At 40.5% G+C, this 15,052-nt stretch overlaps 1 protein-coding gene across 5 annotated transcripts in view; it reads right to left on the reverse strand.

The window, feature by feature from the left end:
* Window positions 1-15,052, reverse strand: part of LOC120920163 (NACHT, LRR and PYD domains-containing protein 3-like) — a 77,147-nt gene that overhangs the window by 10,470 nt on the left and 51,625 nt on the right. For all 5 annotated transcript variants that reach the window (XM_040332085.1, XM_040332087.1, XM_040332083.1 and 2 more), the window contains 3 exons: window positions 9,701-9,865; window positions 5,086-5,250; window positions 511-675 (listed from right to left, as the gene is read on the reverse strand). In XM_040332085.1, coding sequence (XP_040188019.1) covers window positions 511-675; window positions 5,086-5,250; window positions 9,701-9,865 — 495 coding nt within the window. The remainder of the gene's footprint in view (window positions 1-510; window positions 676-5,085; window positions 5,251-9,700; window positions 9,866-15,052) is intronic.

Here is a 15,052-nt window from a genome sequence, read left to right on the forward strand (position 1 = left end):
TGTAATAGGAGCTCTTCACTACCTCTTCCAGAGTTTATTTTGATGACATGGTTATTTTTTTATCGTATTTGCTGTGCTGCCTGTAGAAGTTGCTTTTGTGTTTATTTTCATTAATTTAACTGCTCATTGTTATACAGCCTCCTATGGTCACTGCTTTTATTGCACTCACTTTTTTTTCTGTATCCTCCCCTCGTGTGTGATGTAATTTCCTCCTTCATTGTAAGTTCCTGCTATTGTTCCAGCAATACACACAATGAGGTGAGGAAGGAAATATTCCTTTATACCACTTCAAATACCAACATCTACATCATCATATAGTTTGCCTGAGCCTTCTAAACTATGTGATGAAGATGGTCTGCAGCGAGATTGTCTCTGCTTCATTCAGACCAGACATAGAGATCTCAGCAAGAGATACGTTTTTAATGTAATAGCTGGAGTCAGAATATTTACAAGTTTTGGATGTAAACTGTCCCAGAATATTATTGTCTCAGTCAGTCCTGTTATACTCACTGTAATTCCTCTATCCGGCTTGTTGTCAAAGCTTCCATCAGATCCCTGAAATGAGGACCCTCCAGATAGTTCCCAGACAGGTTCAGTCTTCTCAGTGTCTGGTTATTTCTTATTCCAGATGCCAGGTGAGGGCAGGAACTGTCTGTCAGGTGATTCTTATCCAATCTGTAGAAGAAAAGAATGTTACAAGAAGAAAATTAATGTCTCCCCCAGGAATGAATGGAAATAAATTCTCTTTATTGGAATCATTTATATTAGATCACTTTATAAAACTCCAGCAAATAGAATTTTATAGGAAAATTTTTATAATGGAGTAGACCCCATAATATTGTCATCCCTGTGTCAAGAGGGTGATATCTCCATACACAGGATGAGCACAGAATACCACTGACATGACTCGTAGTGTGCTATAATCTCCTATGGAGCATGAATGGTATCAGCAGACAGTGTGAGGCCGGTATCAGCATTGCTAGTGATTGGACGGGATGATTTTTATCTGATAATCTATTGATCTCTAGTGATAAGATCTTTGTACTCATAGGAAGTAATTGGGAAATTTCTGACACTAAATAGGGTAATGAGGAGATCCAACATGAACACATTAACCAATTGCTGACGCCTCACATAGAAGCACAGCAGCAAAAGCGGCTCTCCTGTGCTGGATCGTGCATCAAATAATCAATAATACTAATAATAATCAAATAGCGTTAAAGGAAAGCTCTATTTGTGGAAAAGAATTGTATACATTTAATTTGTGTACAGCATTGCATGACCGCGCAATTGACAGTTAAAGTGGAGTTCCACCCATAAATATAACATTACATCAGTAGTTTTTAAAAAATGTCATTAGTCCTTTACGAATTTTTTTTTTTTTTTTAGATGCCTTCAAAGTGTTGTTGCTAGGCAGAATAGTTAGTCTTCCCACTTCCTGCACCTAGGTGCTTAATGCTTCCTAACCTACACCGCACAGACTCCTGAGAATGTAGTGGGTGTAACTTTCCAGGAGTCTGTGCATTCCCCAGTCTCAAAGAATCATGTGACTTGGACAGCACAGGTGCTGAAACCTGATCTGACACTGCTTGTGCAGCACTGAGCATGTGCGAGATTTGCAAGGCTGAAATCCAGGAAGTCATACAGTCTGGCTTCATGATGCACACACTTAAGATGGCCCCAGTCAATTTCTATTTTATAAAGTGTCTAAATGCTGTAACAACCTAAAAAAACAGACCTTAGTTTACAGACTAACCTTACTAGAATACATTAAGCTTGTGTATTACAGGGGTATTTATATTTAAAAAGTGAAATTGTGGCCGGAACTCCACTTTAAAGTAACGCAGTGGCAAAAAGCAAAAAATAGTCTGGTCGTGAAGGGGGGTAATTTTTTCCTATGGTCAAGTGGTTAAAAATTGAATGTTCATGTAAGATGAAAGAAATATGTACGTGGCTCTGATTGCCCATTGCAGTAAAATCAGATTCCTATATGTATATTCTCATCTATATAGAGAGAAGACTAAATTTAATGTTTACTTTTTAAAGCATAATAAACATTACAATCTCCGTGAATAATCTTTAAACAATCCACTTTAACCACTTCAGCCCCGGAAGGATTTACCCCTTAATGACCAGGCAAATGTTTTGCGACATGGCACTGCGTCACTTTAACTGACAATTGTGCGGTCTACCAACGATGTACCCAAATAGAATGCATGTAATTTTTCTCCACAAATAGAGCTTGCTTTTGGTGGTATTTGATCCCCTCTGCGGTTTTTATTTGTTGTGCTATATAAACAAAAAAAAGAGCAACAATTAAAAAAAATATATATATATATACCGTATTTATCGGCGTATATCGCGCACTATTTTCCCCTTAAAATAAGGGGAAAATCGTGGGTGCGTGATATACGCCGATAGCCGCTTCCCTCGCTCTGTTTGAAATCCTGCGCCGACATATACCGAGTGCAGTACACTCGGGTACATTCAGCCAGGTTCGGCTTCGCTCGTGCTCACGCATAAACGTCACAGAGTGTGAGCGCAAGCTAAGCCGAGCCTTGCCGAATGTACCGGAGTGTACTGCACTCGGTATATGTCGGCGGAGGCGTTCGAACTGAGTGCGGGAAGCGGGGACTCGACGTGAGGCGCGCGCTGGAGAAGCCGGGAGGACACCATCGAGGCCGAAGATGGACGCCGGACCGGACGATGGACGCTGGGAAGACACCAAAACTATAAGTAATAAAATCATATAACTTTTTTTTTACACAAACTTCGGGGGCAACATTGGGGGTGCGCGGTATACGCGGGAGCGCGTTATACCACGATAAATACGGTATATATATATATATATATATATATATATATATATATTGTAAGATTGGGGTTATTAGACTCCAGCGATAGATGCCTTTTGCAGTGACTACGCAATCCAGAACTGAGTTTTTAAGGGCCTGGTAGCCCACTTTTATTTAAAAACATCAAAGTTCACAAACACAATAGCAGCCCTTGCAGGGGGTTCCACCATTCCTGTATCTTGCAAAACTCAACAGTTTAGCCTCCTGGCTTTCACACACTTGCCATCCGGCTGTTTCAGGCCTTTAGCTTAGGCCCAAGTTCTGCTCCTCAGAACTACCCGTTTCCCAACGGTAAGCACACACCTAGCTTCTTCTGTCAGCGTCTTGCTGCGCAATTTCTGTTCGTCAGAACAAACAGTCTCCTGGAGATAAGCTCAAACCTCACTTTCTCCTAATGACATCTGCCTCTTGCAGATGTCCACACAGCCCCTGACTCCACTCAGAGGGATTTTGGGAACCCACCTGATTCCTGGGACAGACCTCCTGTCTGTAGGGTGGGGCCCTGAGCCATGTCAGATCAGAACTATATAGCTGGACACACAGCTGTGCAATTAGTGTGTCTTTTCCTCCAGAATTTGGCGTAAACCAGAAATTTCTCACACAGCACAGAGTCCCACCCTCACAATATATATATATATATATATATATATATATATATATATATATATATATATATATATATATATATATATAAATATAAATAAGGCAATTTGTATTCTGCTACATATTTTTGGTAAAAAAAATACCAAAAGGAAAAAATTGGTTTGCGCAAAACTTATTGCTTCTACAAACTATGGTATAGATTTAGGGATTTTTTTTTACTAGTAATGGTGGCGATCAACAAATTTTAGTGGGACTGTGACATTGCGGCGGACAAATGGAACACTGAATGACACTTTGTGGGGACCAGTGACACCAATACAGTGATCAATGCAAAAAAAAAATAAATTGTGCCTCAACCACAAATGCACACAAAGAAACGCGCCTCAATATTTATGCGAGAAAATAAAACACTACACCCCTAATTAGGCTCTCCAATCAACTAATCAAAATCTCCTCCACATCCCCAAGTCCCACTCCAAATCTAAAGGAGAACGAAGATTCGCAGTCCAAGGACCACGGCTATGGAACGCTCTACCAACGAACATCCATATGGAAAAAACCATCGGGCCTTCAGGAAAAAACTTAAGACCCACCTCTTCTGAAGGACCTTGGACGAAATTGGACAAAAAGGGCCTTGAGACGATTCAGTTCGCATTTGCTTGCGCTATACAAGTTACTCACTCACTGACACTGTATACATGGCACTGGCAGGGAAGGAGTTAACATCAGGGGTGATCAAAGAGTTAAATGTGTTCCCTATGTGTGCTTGGTAACTGTATTGGGGATGGTGATACTAGACAGAGAGAGAGAGAGAAAGATCTGTGTTCCCGATTAGTAGGAGGAATCACAGATCTCTCTCTCCCTGTTTGACAGAAGGACGCTCTGCCTTGTCAACATAGGCAGACCACCGTTCTGTCATCCCTAAGAATGATTGCAGGTGGCTGCTGATTGGCTCCCACTATGTCCAATCACAGCGGGAGAGGGTCGCTGGTAGCATGTGTGGACAACGTACAGGTACAATTTTTTTCATGCAACCGGGCCAACCTGCCACAGTATATGTGCGCTGGGCGGTCCAGAACTGGTTAACCACTTGCCCACTGGGCACTTAATCCCCCATCCTAACCAGACCAATTTTTAGCTTTCAGCGCTCTCACATTTTGAATGACAATTATTTAGTCTTGTAACACTTTACCCGTATGAAATTTTCGTCCTGTTTTTCACACAAATATAGCTTTCTTTTGGTAGTATTTAATCACCACTGATTTTTCTTCGTTTCGTCTATAAAATTTAGCAAATTAGTAATTTTTCTTCGTAAATCTTGGCCAAAGTTTTACTGCTACATATCTTTGCTAAAAAAATAACCAAAATCAGTGTATTTCCAACTTGTCTGCTCGACAGACATCAATCTAACAATTAAATTCTGTTGAACAAGTACGGCCACACACTATTCAAAATTTGGCTAGTCCCCGGTGGTGAACCAACCGAATATAGATCAAGCTATGGCCAGCTTTAGACAGTCTGAGATTGGCTACTTAGAGAGTCAGAAAATTCAATCAATTTATTTACAATATCAGATTTTTAATCTGTCCCAGAATATTATTGTCTCAGTCAGTCCTGTTATACTCACTGTAATTCCTCTATCCGGCTTGTTGTCAGAGCTTCCATCAGATCCCTGAAATGAGGACCCTTCAGATTGTTACATGAAAGGTCCAGTTTTCTCAGTGTCTGGTTATTTCTTATTCCAGATGCCAGGTGGGGGGAGGAACTGTCCGTCAGGCTATTATTATCCAACCTGTAGAAGAAGAGAAGAATGTTACCAGAAGAAGATGCATTTCTCCACAGCAATGAATGGAACTATTCTCTACATGAATGGAACTCATTTCTCTTTATTGGAATCATTTATACGATATCACTTTTTAAAACTCCAGGAAATAGGATTTTATAAGATTTTTTTTATAATGGAGTAGAACCCCCCAATATTGTCATCCCTGTGTAGAGACAGTGATATCTCTATACACAGGATGAGCACAGAATACCACTGACATGACTCGTATTGTACTATAATCTAGGGCCGAAACAACTAATCGATTAATCGACAACTAATCGATTATGAAATTAATCGATTACCATTTTCATAATCGATTAATCGGCCAGTAACACAATGGGGTTAAAAAAATAAAAATTAGCCCTTTATAGTACAAAAAGAGCAAATCTCTACGGTAAATATTACTTGCACTGTCCCACAGTAAAAAATTAACCCCTTACAGTAGAGATTATTTGCACTTTTGTACCAATTTTCATTTTTTTAACCCCATTATGTTACTAAACATCTCAGGCCGGGTGCTATTTTGTTTTTTTGGTTCAATATACTTCAACGGATAAGCTGCAGAAAAACATTTTTGTGGCAATTTGTGTTTTATAATCTGCCCAACAACAAATTGGGCAAAACATTTTTTAAATGCAAATCGCAGCAAATTTTTTTTTTTTTTTTTTAAGGTTATTAACCGATCATTCGATTAATCGAAACAATAATCGGCCAACTAATCGATTATGAAAATAATCGTTAGTTGCATCCCTACTATAATCTCCTTGTGTATGGAGCATGAATGGTATTAGCAGACAGTGTGAGGCCGGAATCAGCAATGCTAGTGATGGGATGGGATGATTTTTATCTGATATTCTATTTATCTTTGCTGATAAGAGCTCTCTATTCATAGGAAGTAATGGGGAGATCCCCTGACACTAAACAGTGGATATGTGTGTCAGATAAAATAAATTTGTATGAGGCTCTGATTGCTCATAGCAGTAAGATTTCAATACGTATGACTTTCTAAAATATCATGTATTTACCACCTCCTGCTGGCCACACACATATTTGCAGCTTCTCTGTAGGAGGGCTTTAACGCAGAGCGGCCGCCTTTATGCTTATTTTGGTAAACAGTTTACTGTGCTGAGTGCACGCTCCCATCACAGTAACTGAACTGTCACGGAAAGTTCCGGATGCATACTTGCGATCAAGAGCATTTGATCATGTGACAGCTTTGACAGGCAATCACAGTTGTCATATGATCATGTAGTCCGTTGCCTACGGGTTTTCTGTGTGTCTCTACAACCCATTCATCATCTGGGATTATGAAAGAACAGCACTCACATTGCCAAATCCATAAATTAATATGTTAATAAAGGGGGGAGGAAAGGGAACCCGAGGGCAATACCAAGTCAGACTTTGACAGCACAGTAAATAATAGAAATGTAAAGAAATAATTTTTAATAAAAAAACAGACACATACATAGTATACAAAAGGACATAAATTTTTTTAAAATAATACACATGGAATACATAGTATATGATGTGAGCCCGAGTGCATCAACGCGTTTCACCATTAGGCTTCTTCATGATGCAATTCAGGATTCAATAATTGCAAGAGCAAAAAAGGGTCTCACTATCTTGCAAACAAATCAGTCTTGATCAGCAAGTAGCTAACAAAGATTTATCCAGTACAGGGAAAGACGATGGCTCATGCAGAGAAAGCGCGGTTCTGACAAAGTGAAGTCAGAGGAACTAATGGTTCCCTGGATATAGATATATATATATATATATATTCAGGATGGAACTTCACACAGGCAAGGGTGAGTACGAATGACCACAAGGGGCGACAAGAAGCCCTTTGAGAGGGACTTAGTAGATACGCAAATATACTTTAGAGTATTCACTAAATCAATGGACTTAGCTCTATTCAACTATAAGAATGTGCTATGTTCAAAGCCGCATTAATTGCTCATTGTAAGTTTGTGGTCTAGACGTATAAAACGAATCCCCCTGGTGCAGAGCATTTCGCTCTCTCCCAGGGGATTACTTTTATACGTCTAGACCACGAATAGAGCTTGGAATTATATTGATGCAAGTTAGGTATTTCTCCTATGTTAGGCCAGGATTTGCATTATTAGTTCTGCAACTTTGAATTGTTTATTGCTTGATTCCAAGTTTTGCATTGTTTACCTCCTTTGATACAATGCACTTGCTTAATGCATCATCTGGTAGTCTGTGGCCTAATATTAATGCATTATTATACAACTGTGACTTACTAACATTTATATTTCTGATATGTGCCTGCTGTACCATGTACTTGTATGACAAAGCCTTCTGTTCTCTTTGTATTTCTTCCTTTATGTGAAAACACTGGTGTTCCTGCCAGCCCCTCTGCTTTCCTATTAAAATGGACCACACTAAGCAGAAGAACACACCGTAGTCTGTTCTCTAATGATCAGACTTTTTCTGACACACCTCCTTGCACAGCCATTTACTGGGAAGCTCAGTGTGCTGCTGCTCCCCCCCTCAGTTCTTCTTATGCAGCTGAGAACAAGAGGGAATGTGATCACTCATAAAAAAGGGAAAAAAGTATTTTTATATCTATACACAAATGTTCCATTTCTATTTTAAATTGAATGGATTGTTTTACAATGTGATTCTTTACAATCACTTTAAGTTATCCAGGTTTGAGTGGTCCTCCACCTCTAACTGGGTGTGTCAGTGGGGAACAGAGAACCCATCACCACCAGCAGATCCTTTGGGAGTAAGCACTAAATTGGAACACCCGGTGCCTCCGCCTTCCAGGATCTTGATCCACTTAAAGGGCTGGGATGCAGCAGGAAGAAGGGGCTAATACACAGTATAAGTAATTTTCGCATTTGTGAAGCTTTTATAAAAAAAGAATATTTTTTTTATAACTGATAACAGAGTGGGATACGATTCTAAGATTTAGATGCGTCTGGGATTGGCACATTTGGGAGTCCAAAAATGTGATAATTATATAGGATTTATATAGACAATACAGTTACAATACAATAAGGCTGCTTTCACACTGGAGCGGGCGTTGGCGGTAAAACGAGTTTTAGCGGCGCTTTACTGTCATTTTAGCAGCGCTATTCGGCCACTAGCGGGGCGCTTTTAACACCGCTACCGGCCGATGAAGGGGATAATACCGCCCATTTAGCGCCGCTGCCGAAGTGTTTTGCAGGCGATTCGGCAGCGGTGCCCATTAATTTTAAATGGGCAGGAGCAGTGTATACACCACTCCTTCACCGCTCTAAAGATGCTGCTTGCAGGAGTATTTTTAACATCCTGCCAGTGCATCGCCTGAAGCCTCATACACACGCACAGTTTTCTTGGCATGAAAGCTGCTGGGAGAGCTTTTTGCCGAGAAAACCATGTGTGTGTATGATTTCTTGGCGAAAAAACTGCCTGGAATCCCGACGAGAAAAATAGAGAACCTGCTCTCTATTTTCTCGTCGGGATTCTTGGCAGTGTTTCCTGCCGAGAAAACCGAGAGTGTGTACGCTTACCTGTTCCAGGTAATCCCGTGCATGCTCGATAAGAATCTGACGCATGCACGGTACCGTACAAGTTTAGTGTGGGGTGTAGCAAGATGGTGGCAACGGCATCGAATGTGACGAGCGCATGTTCGTCGTAATCAATGACATCACGGCGTTCTTGCCTTTCAAAAGAACGTCAGTTCTTTTGAATGGCCGTATGTACACTTGGCTTTGCAAGGAAAGCTTGCCAAGAATCCCGTCAGGAACACCGTCGTTTTTTTTCCTGTCGGGATTCCCGGCCGTGTGTACAGGGATTCAGTGTGGAAGCACTCCGGCTCTCATACTGAGACTGCAGGGGAGACGTTTTTCAGGCACTTTACACGCGCCATTTTTAGCCCAAAAGCGCCTGAAAAATGCCCCAGTGTGAAAGGGGTCTTAAATACAATAGGATTAAGAGGGCCCTGCTCAGAAGAGCTTACAATCAAATCAATCAAATTTGTTTGCATTATAAAGCTAAAAACACAAGCATAGTTTTTTATATTCGGCAAGTGGGCTGAATGAAAACAATCAATAAATTGATTCCGGCATCTGCACACACAAGGTAGATGCAGGAATCTCTCCGCTGGGACATTGTATGCTGACGGTAATGACTTGCTGTTGTCAGAATACACTGATTAAAGCCGAGTACAGCTGATTGGCTGCAAGCCATTAATAGAAGAAGGTTTTTCAGCAGGACCATTCGACAGAAGCTGATATAATGATCAGTCTCTGACTATCTGGGAGGGCTATACACAGATAGAAATTTGGCAGGTCTGTGCTCAACTGACCAAATTTTGATTCATGTGTACCCAGTTTAAGACTTTTTATCATGGTCCTAATGTTAATGTGTCCCAGAATATTATTGTCCCAGTCAGTCCTGTTATACTCACAGTAATTCCTCTATCTGGCTTGTTGTCAGAGCTTCCATCAGATCCCTGAAATGAGGACCCTCCAGATTGTTTATAGACAGGTCCAGTGTCCTCAGTGTCTGGTTATTTCTTATTCCAGATGCCAGGTGGGGACAGGAACTGTCTGTCAGGTTATTAATGGACAATCTGTAGAAGAAAAGAAGACTTTTACCAGAAGAAAATGAATCCCCCCCCACCCCAGGAATAAATGTAACTAATTTCTCTTTATTGAAATCATTTATATTAGATCTTTAAGAGTTTAATAGTTTCTTTCTCTCCAACCCCCTGTGCTGAGGCTTTAAATACAAGGGGATGAGTTAGTTGGGGGTGAACTGAGGGAACTGAGAAGGTTCTGTAACAAGCCTGTAGGCTTAGGATAAAGACTTTGTTTTCCCAGTCTATGGTACCCAATAATAGAGATACTTCTCTATGGACTTGAAATGAATGTGAAATTTGTTAGGTGGGATGTCTAAATACTTGGAAAAAGGCATTAGGAAACATTGAGTGATTCTAAAAAGGGACCCTATCCTAAGGAATTTATTACCTACCAATCCCTCTTTAATTTACCACAGAGCGCCAGGTTTGAGAACCAAATTGGTTCACAACATTCCTGACACCCCCCCCCCAAAGAAAGAGCTGACTATGTTAAATTTGAAAGGTTTCTTTTGATGTGGGAGATGTGGCCCTTGTAGGAATACCAAACCAATGCCCAAGAAAATAACTACATTCATATCCCATTAGACATGTGCAGTTTTTTAAGTTACGAATACGTTTTCCGTTATTTTTCGTTATTTTCGTTGATTCGGTAACCAACGAATGAACGAACGGCTTAGCTAAAATTATAACGAATAACGATATTTCCCTAGTTAACGAATATGGAAAACAACGAATATACGAAACTGTTAAATGTAAAAAAGCAGAAACAACGAAAGAAAAAATGAACGAAAACACAGAATTAACGAAAACACCGAACACCCCCCATAAAATCATAATTACGAAAAAATAAACGAAAATGCAAACTTACTATTACTAATAGTCGAATAACGAAATGAAAACAACTAAAATGCCGAACAAAGAATAAAATACGAAAATCGAATCTAACGAAAAATAACTTACGAATCTTCGTAAAACGTAAATGAAAACAACGAATTTTAATAAATAAGGTAATTTCAGTTTCGTTTCTCCTAAAATACTTCTGGACATTGACCAATAGCCACTAAGCCCTGTCCCTTCCCCTGAAGAGGTTTGTTCCTTCCCCCAATGAGCTTCTTTCTCATTATCTAGTGGCTCCTTGACCTTGTGTCTTTTTCTAGGCTAGACTGCATTTCATTCCATCCAGAGTCCAGATAGGGTGTCTTTGGGTAGGTTGCACCGGTTTTGTGGATCTTAGAGCTAATTTGTAGTTGTTATAGAGAACTTCTTAAGCATACTCTAGATTCTCATTCCTAGATTTGTAATTGTAAATATCTCTGACATATTTTAGTTTTCTCCTACGTCAGACTGCATTCTAGACAGGGTGTGTGTGGTGTTGGATTTGTGACTCAGTGACTCACTCATTGGTGACACTTAGAAATTATACATTTATACTTATTATGCAGTGCTCACTGATTACTATTCATTTTTTCTCATATTTTCTGCAGTTATTTTTTCCCCTTTTGTGAGACAGTGTAGGACTGTGTTTTATTATCTTGCCTATATATTTTTTTTACTTTAGCATAGCCACCAGTGCCATTATAGTCTAGTACTAGGCCAGCCCAGGCAGCAGCCAGTACTCTACTAAGATATAAATGGTGGTGGTAGAAGTTGATTAGTAGAGCTTTGTTGCATTTTAATCCTGACCAATTGTGTAAGGCCTGATAAATCAACAATCATACTCCGTCCTCAATACCTTTATTTTTCAGAATACATTATCATTTGTATTTTTTTCTGAAAAAAAACACAATAATAATATTTCTAATATAAAAAATTTTTGTACTTTTCCCACTTATTCTCACATTCTCACCATGAGGAAAGCAACAGAGGAAAAAGTTGAGTGTGACACAGCAACAACAACTTCTGAATATAGGCCAACTGTAACCCCAGATGTTTTTTACAAGACATGCCGGTCACGGGCAGTTCCTGCAAAGGTTGTTGCTAGTGTCCATAATTTTAGGCAGCCAAAACTTGAAATTTTACAGCTTGAGGAGGAGCAAATTGCTCAGCCTCCAGATGTAAAAACAGCACACAATATATTGGAAACAGATAATAGCAGCATCTTTTTTCATTCTCATAGTTCAGTATCTAATCCTAATCCAAGTAGGCACCTGGCAGAACAGGATGCTGCTAAAGTAGAATTACCTGAGAGTCTGACCCTTGAAGGCCTTGACCTTGAAGGAATTGATTTAGATTTTAATATAGAGGATAATGCACAACTTGTAAACCAAATTCATGAGGATATTATATCTATGAGTCCTTACTCCTCTGCCCCTGAGTCCCCTCTGTTATTTCCCGACTCCTCACCTTCAAAAAAAAAATTGCCTGCACCATTACAAACCTCTTCAGGCTTAGTTGTTTTGCCTAAATGTCTTTCATATCCAAGTAGTGCAACTGCCACCATTGTTAGTCCACCAAATTCCTCCAAAGACACGGAAGCTGCACATACCCATCAGCCAGAGGCAATTGTAAAACAATCCTCACCGGCCACTGGGAACCGCAGATCAAAAATATGGGAACATTTTGTTACTGTTGGTGACGGGCGCATGGTGAAATGCAAATTATGTGGCAGGGAAGTGAGCCGTGGGAGAGACATAGCCCATTTAACCAATGCCGGGATGAATTACCATTTCCGTGCACACCATACACCGGTGCTGCTGAGAGAAGAAAGTGGAGTTGCAGCTCCACCTAGTAAAAAGAGAGGAAGCAGCAACACTACTGCTGCCATTAACCCCAAAAGGCTCAACAAGGGGCAGGAAGATGAAGGGACTTCTTGTGTAGTTGACACATGTCGCCCCATTCCTTTACAGCAGCCCACGCTGCAACAATTTCCCAGTTTCCAATCAAGGGGTATGTCTCGTCAACAGTCCCTTAAAATCACCCGTCTGATAGGGGAACTTATAGCAGTTGGGGGAGCACCCTTTAATATAGTTGAAGGACATACATTTAAAAACCTCATGAAGGTGGTTGCACCTCACTATGTTCTCCCCTGCCGTACTACCTTTAGTAGGAAAATTGTACCCTCTTTATATAATTCCTGTGTTGGATTACTGAAAGAGGAGCTGGGCAGAGCAGCTGGCCAGTCTGTCCATTTTACTACAGACTTGTGGAGCGCTCCCAGTGGGCAACATGCCTTTTTGTCATTGACGGCTCACTGGTGGCAGCCCAAGGAGTCACAACCAAACAAACCAAAAGCAGGAATGAGAAGCACAGGTGCTAAGGCAGCAGAACCTCCTGAGCATGGGCAACGCACATTCTTGTTGCATGCTGAAGTCATGGACGACCAGCACACTGCTGTAAATATTTTACGTGCACTTCAGAAAATGGTGGCGCAGTGGCTTGGGGAGGAGTCAGGCACACGGGCAAAGATGGGCTTTATAGTCACTGATGCTGCAGCAAACATGCTCAAGGCAGTGCGAGATGGCAGATTTGTTGGCATTCGTTGCTCTGCACACGCCCTGCATCTCGTTGTGAAGTCTGCTTTGGACGATGAAAGTGAAACATCAAAATTGTCTGCTATCTTAGACAGTTGTAGAAAAATAGCAGCCCATTTTCATCGTAGTGTGAAAGACAGTCACATACTCAGACTTGAGCAGAGTAAGGCTTGCGTTCCACAGCACCGCTTGAAGGTAGATGTAGCCACCCGTTGGAACTCCACTTTGGAGATGCTCGAACGTATCATGGAACAGCAAAAGCCAATACACGCCATGTCAAATGAACATGTTATTGGTGTAGCAAGGCCAATAAGCAGGGAGGAGTGGAAAATAATTAGTCAGGTGGTGGCTGTGCTTAGCCACTTCCGAGATGTAACAGAAAAATTGAGCCTAGAGAATGCAAGTCTGGCTCAAGTAATCCCTCTCTACATCTATCTTATCACTAAGATGGATGGCTTTCTAAACAAAAGCGAGCCCTTGCCTGGCGGCATAGTTCAAGATGTAGCTGCAATTATAAAGAGACTGAGGGGACAATTGAATAGAAGGATGAACGAGCTCATAGAGGCATGCCCTGAGCTAATGCTTGCCTCTATGTGCGATCCACGCATTAAAGGAAAAATGGCAATAATTCAGAGTTCCCTTACCACCTATAGGGATCTATTAATTCAGAGGGTTTTTGACAGTCACCGAAAATTGTTTAGGCCGGCAGAGGGTGAAGAGGAAGAAGATCAGGAGGAGCCTGATAGTGACATTGTGCCACCATCACCTACTGTTATTAGTACAACCACTGCTGAGCATTCCACTAGAAGACCTGACGTTTGGAGTTTGGCATTACATACTTTAGTTGGACCCACAAAAATGCCCACCATGAAAAGAAGCATTGTGTCAGATCATGTTAAATTATACTTGTCTGAACCCCATTTGGCCTCCACTACAGATCCATTAGAGTATTGGGATGAGAAAAGGGGTATTTGGCCTGCTCTTTCTGTGGTGGCACAAGAGCTACTTTCTTGCCCCCCGACCTCTGTGCAAAGTGAGCGTGTATTTTCTATCACAGGAAATATTCTGTGCCCACAGAGGTCCCAGCTGGCCCCACAGCTGATGGAGCAGATGGCATTTCTGAAAGTCAATCTTCCAAAGCTGGGCTACCCAGAACTAAGCTTTACAACAGAATAATTCTAATTATACTACTTCTTAAGTTCTTATGTTTATCAAATCGATAAAGATATTGTTAATAATTTACCTGTTCCAAGTATAGATGGCGATGCCAAAAAATAAATACAACAAAACCAAATATAGTGCATGTCATGATATACTGTATGTACCAAAAGTAATGTTACATGAATACAATATACGATAAAGTATCAATCACAATGTAGATACAGCAAGCATGAGAAGCTGTGATCAGCCACAGTCTATATAATTCAAAGATTTATTTTTTGTTGGGTGGGCAACATTGATTACCTCAACATTTTATTTACTATTTTTTTTTATAATTTCCTGACCCCAGGCCCCCCCCCAAATAATTCAGAGGTTGTAAACATGAAAAAAGAGTTTATACTGTAAGGGTGATCCTAGCTTGTTAGGCTCTCAATCTCTAACTTTGAGATTTTAGCTTTTGAAATACAAATATTTAATAATGTGGTTGCAAGCCCACTTTAAATAAAATACAAAAATAAAATACGTGCAAGACAAAGGCAAATACCTG

The sequence above is a fragment of the Rana temporaria genome, chromosome 13 (genome assembly GCF_905171775.1).
Source record: "Rana temporaria chromosome 13, aRanTem1.1, whole genome shotgun sequence".
NCBI classification, from domain to species: Eukaryota; Metazoa; Chordata; class Amphibia; order Anura; family Ranidae; genus Rana; species Rana temporaria.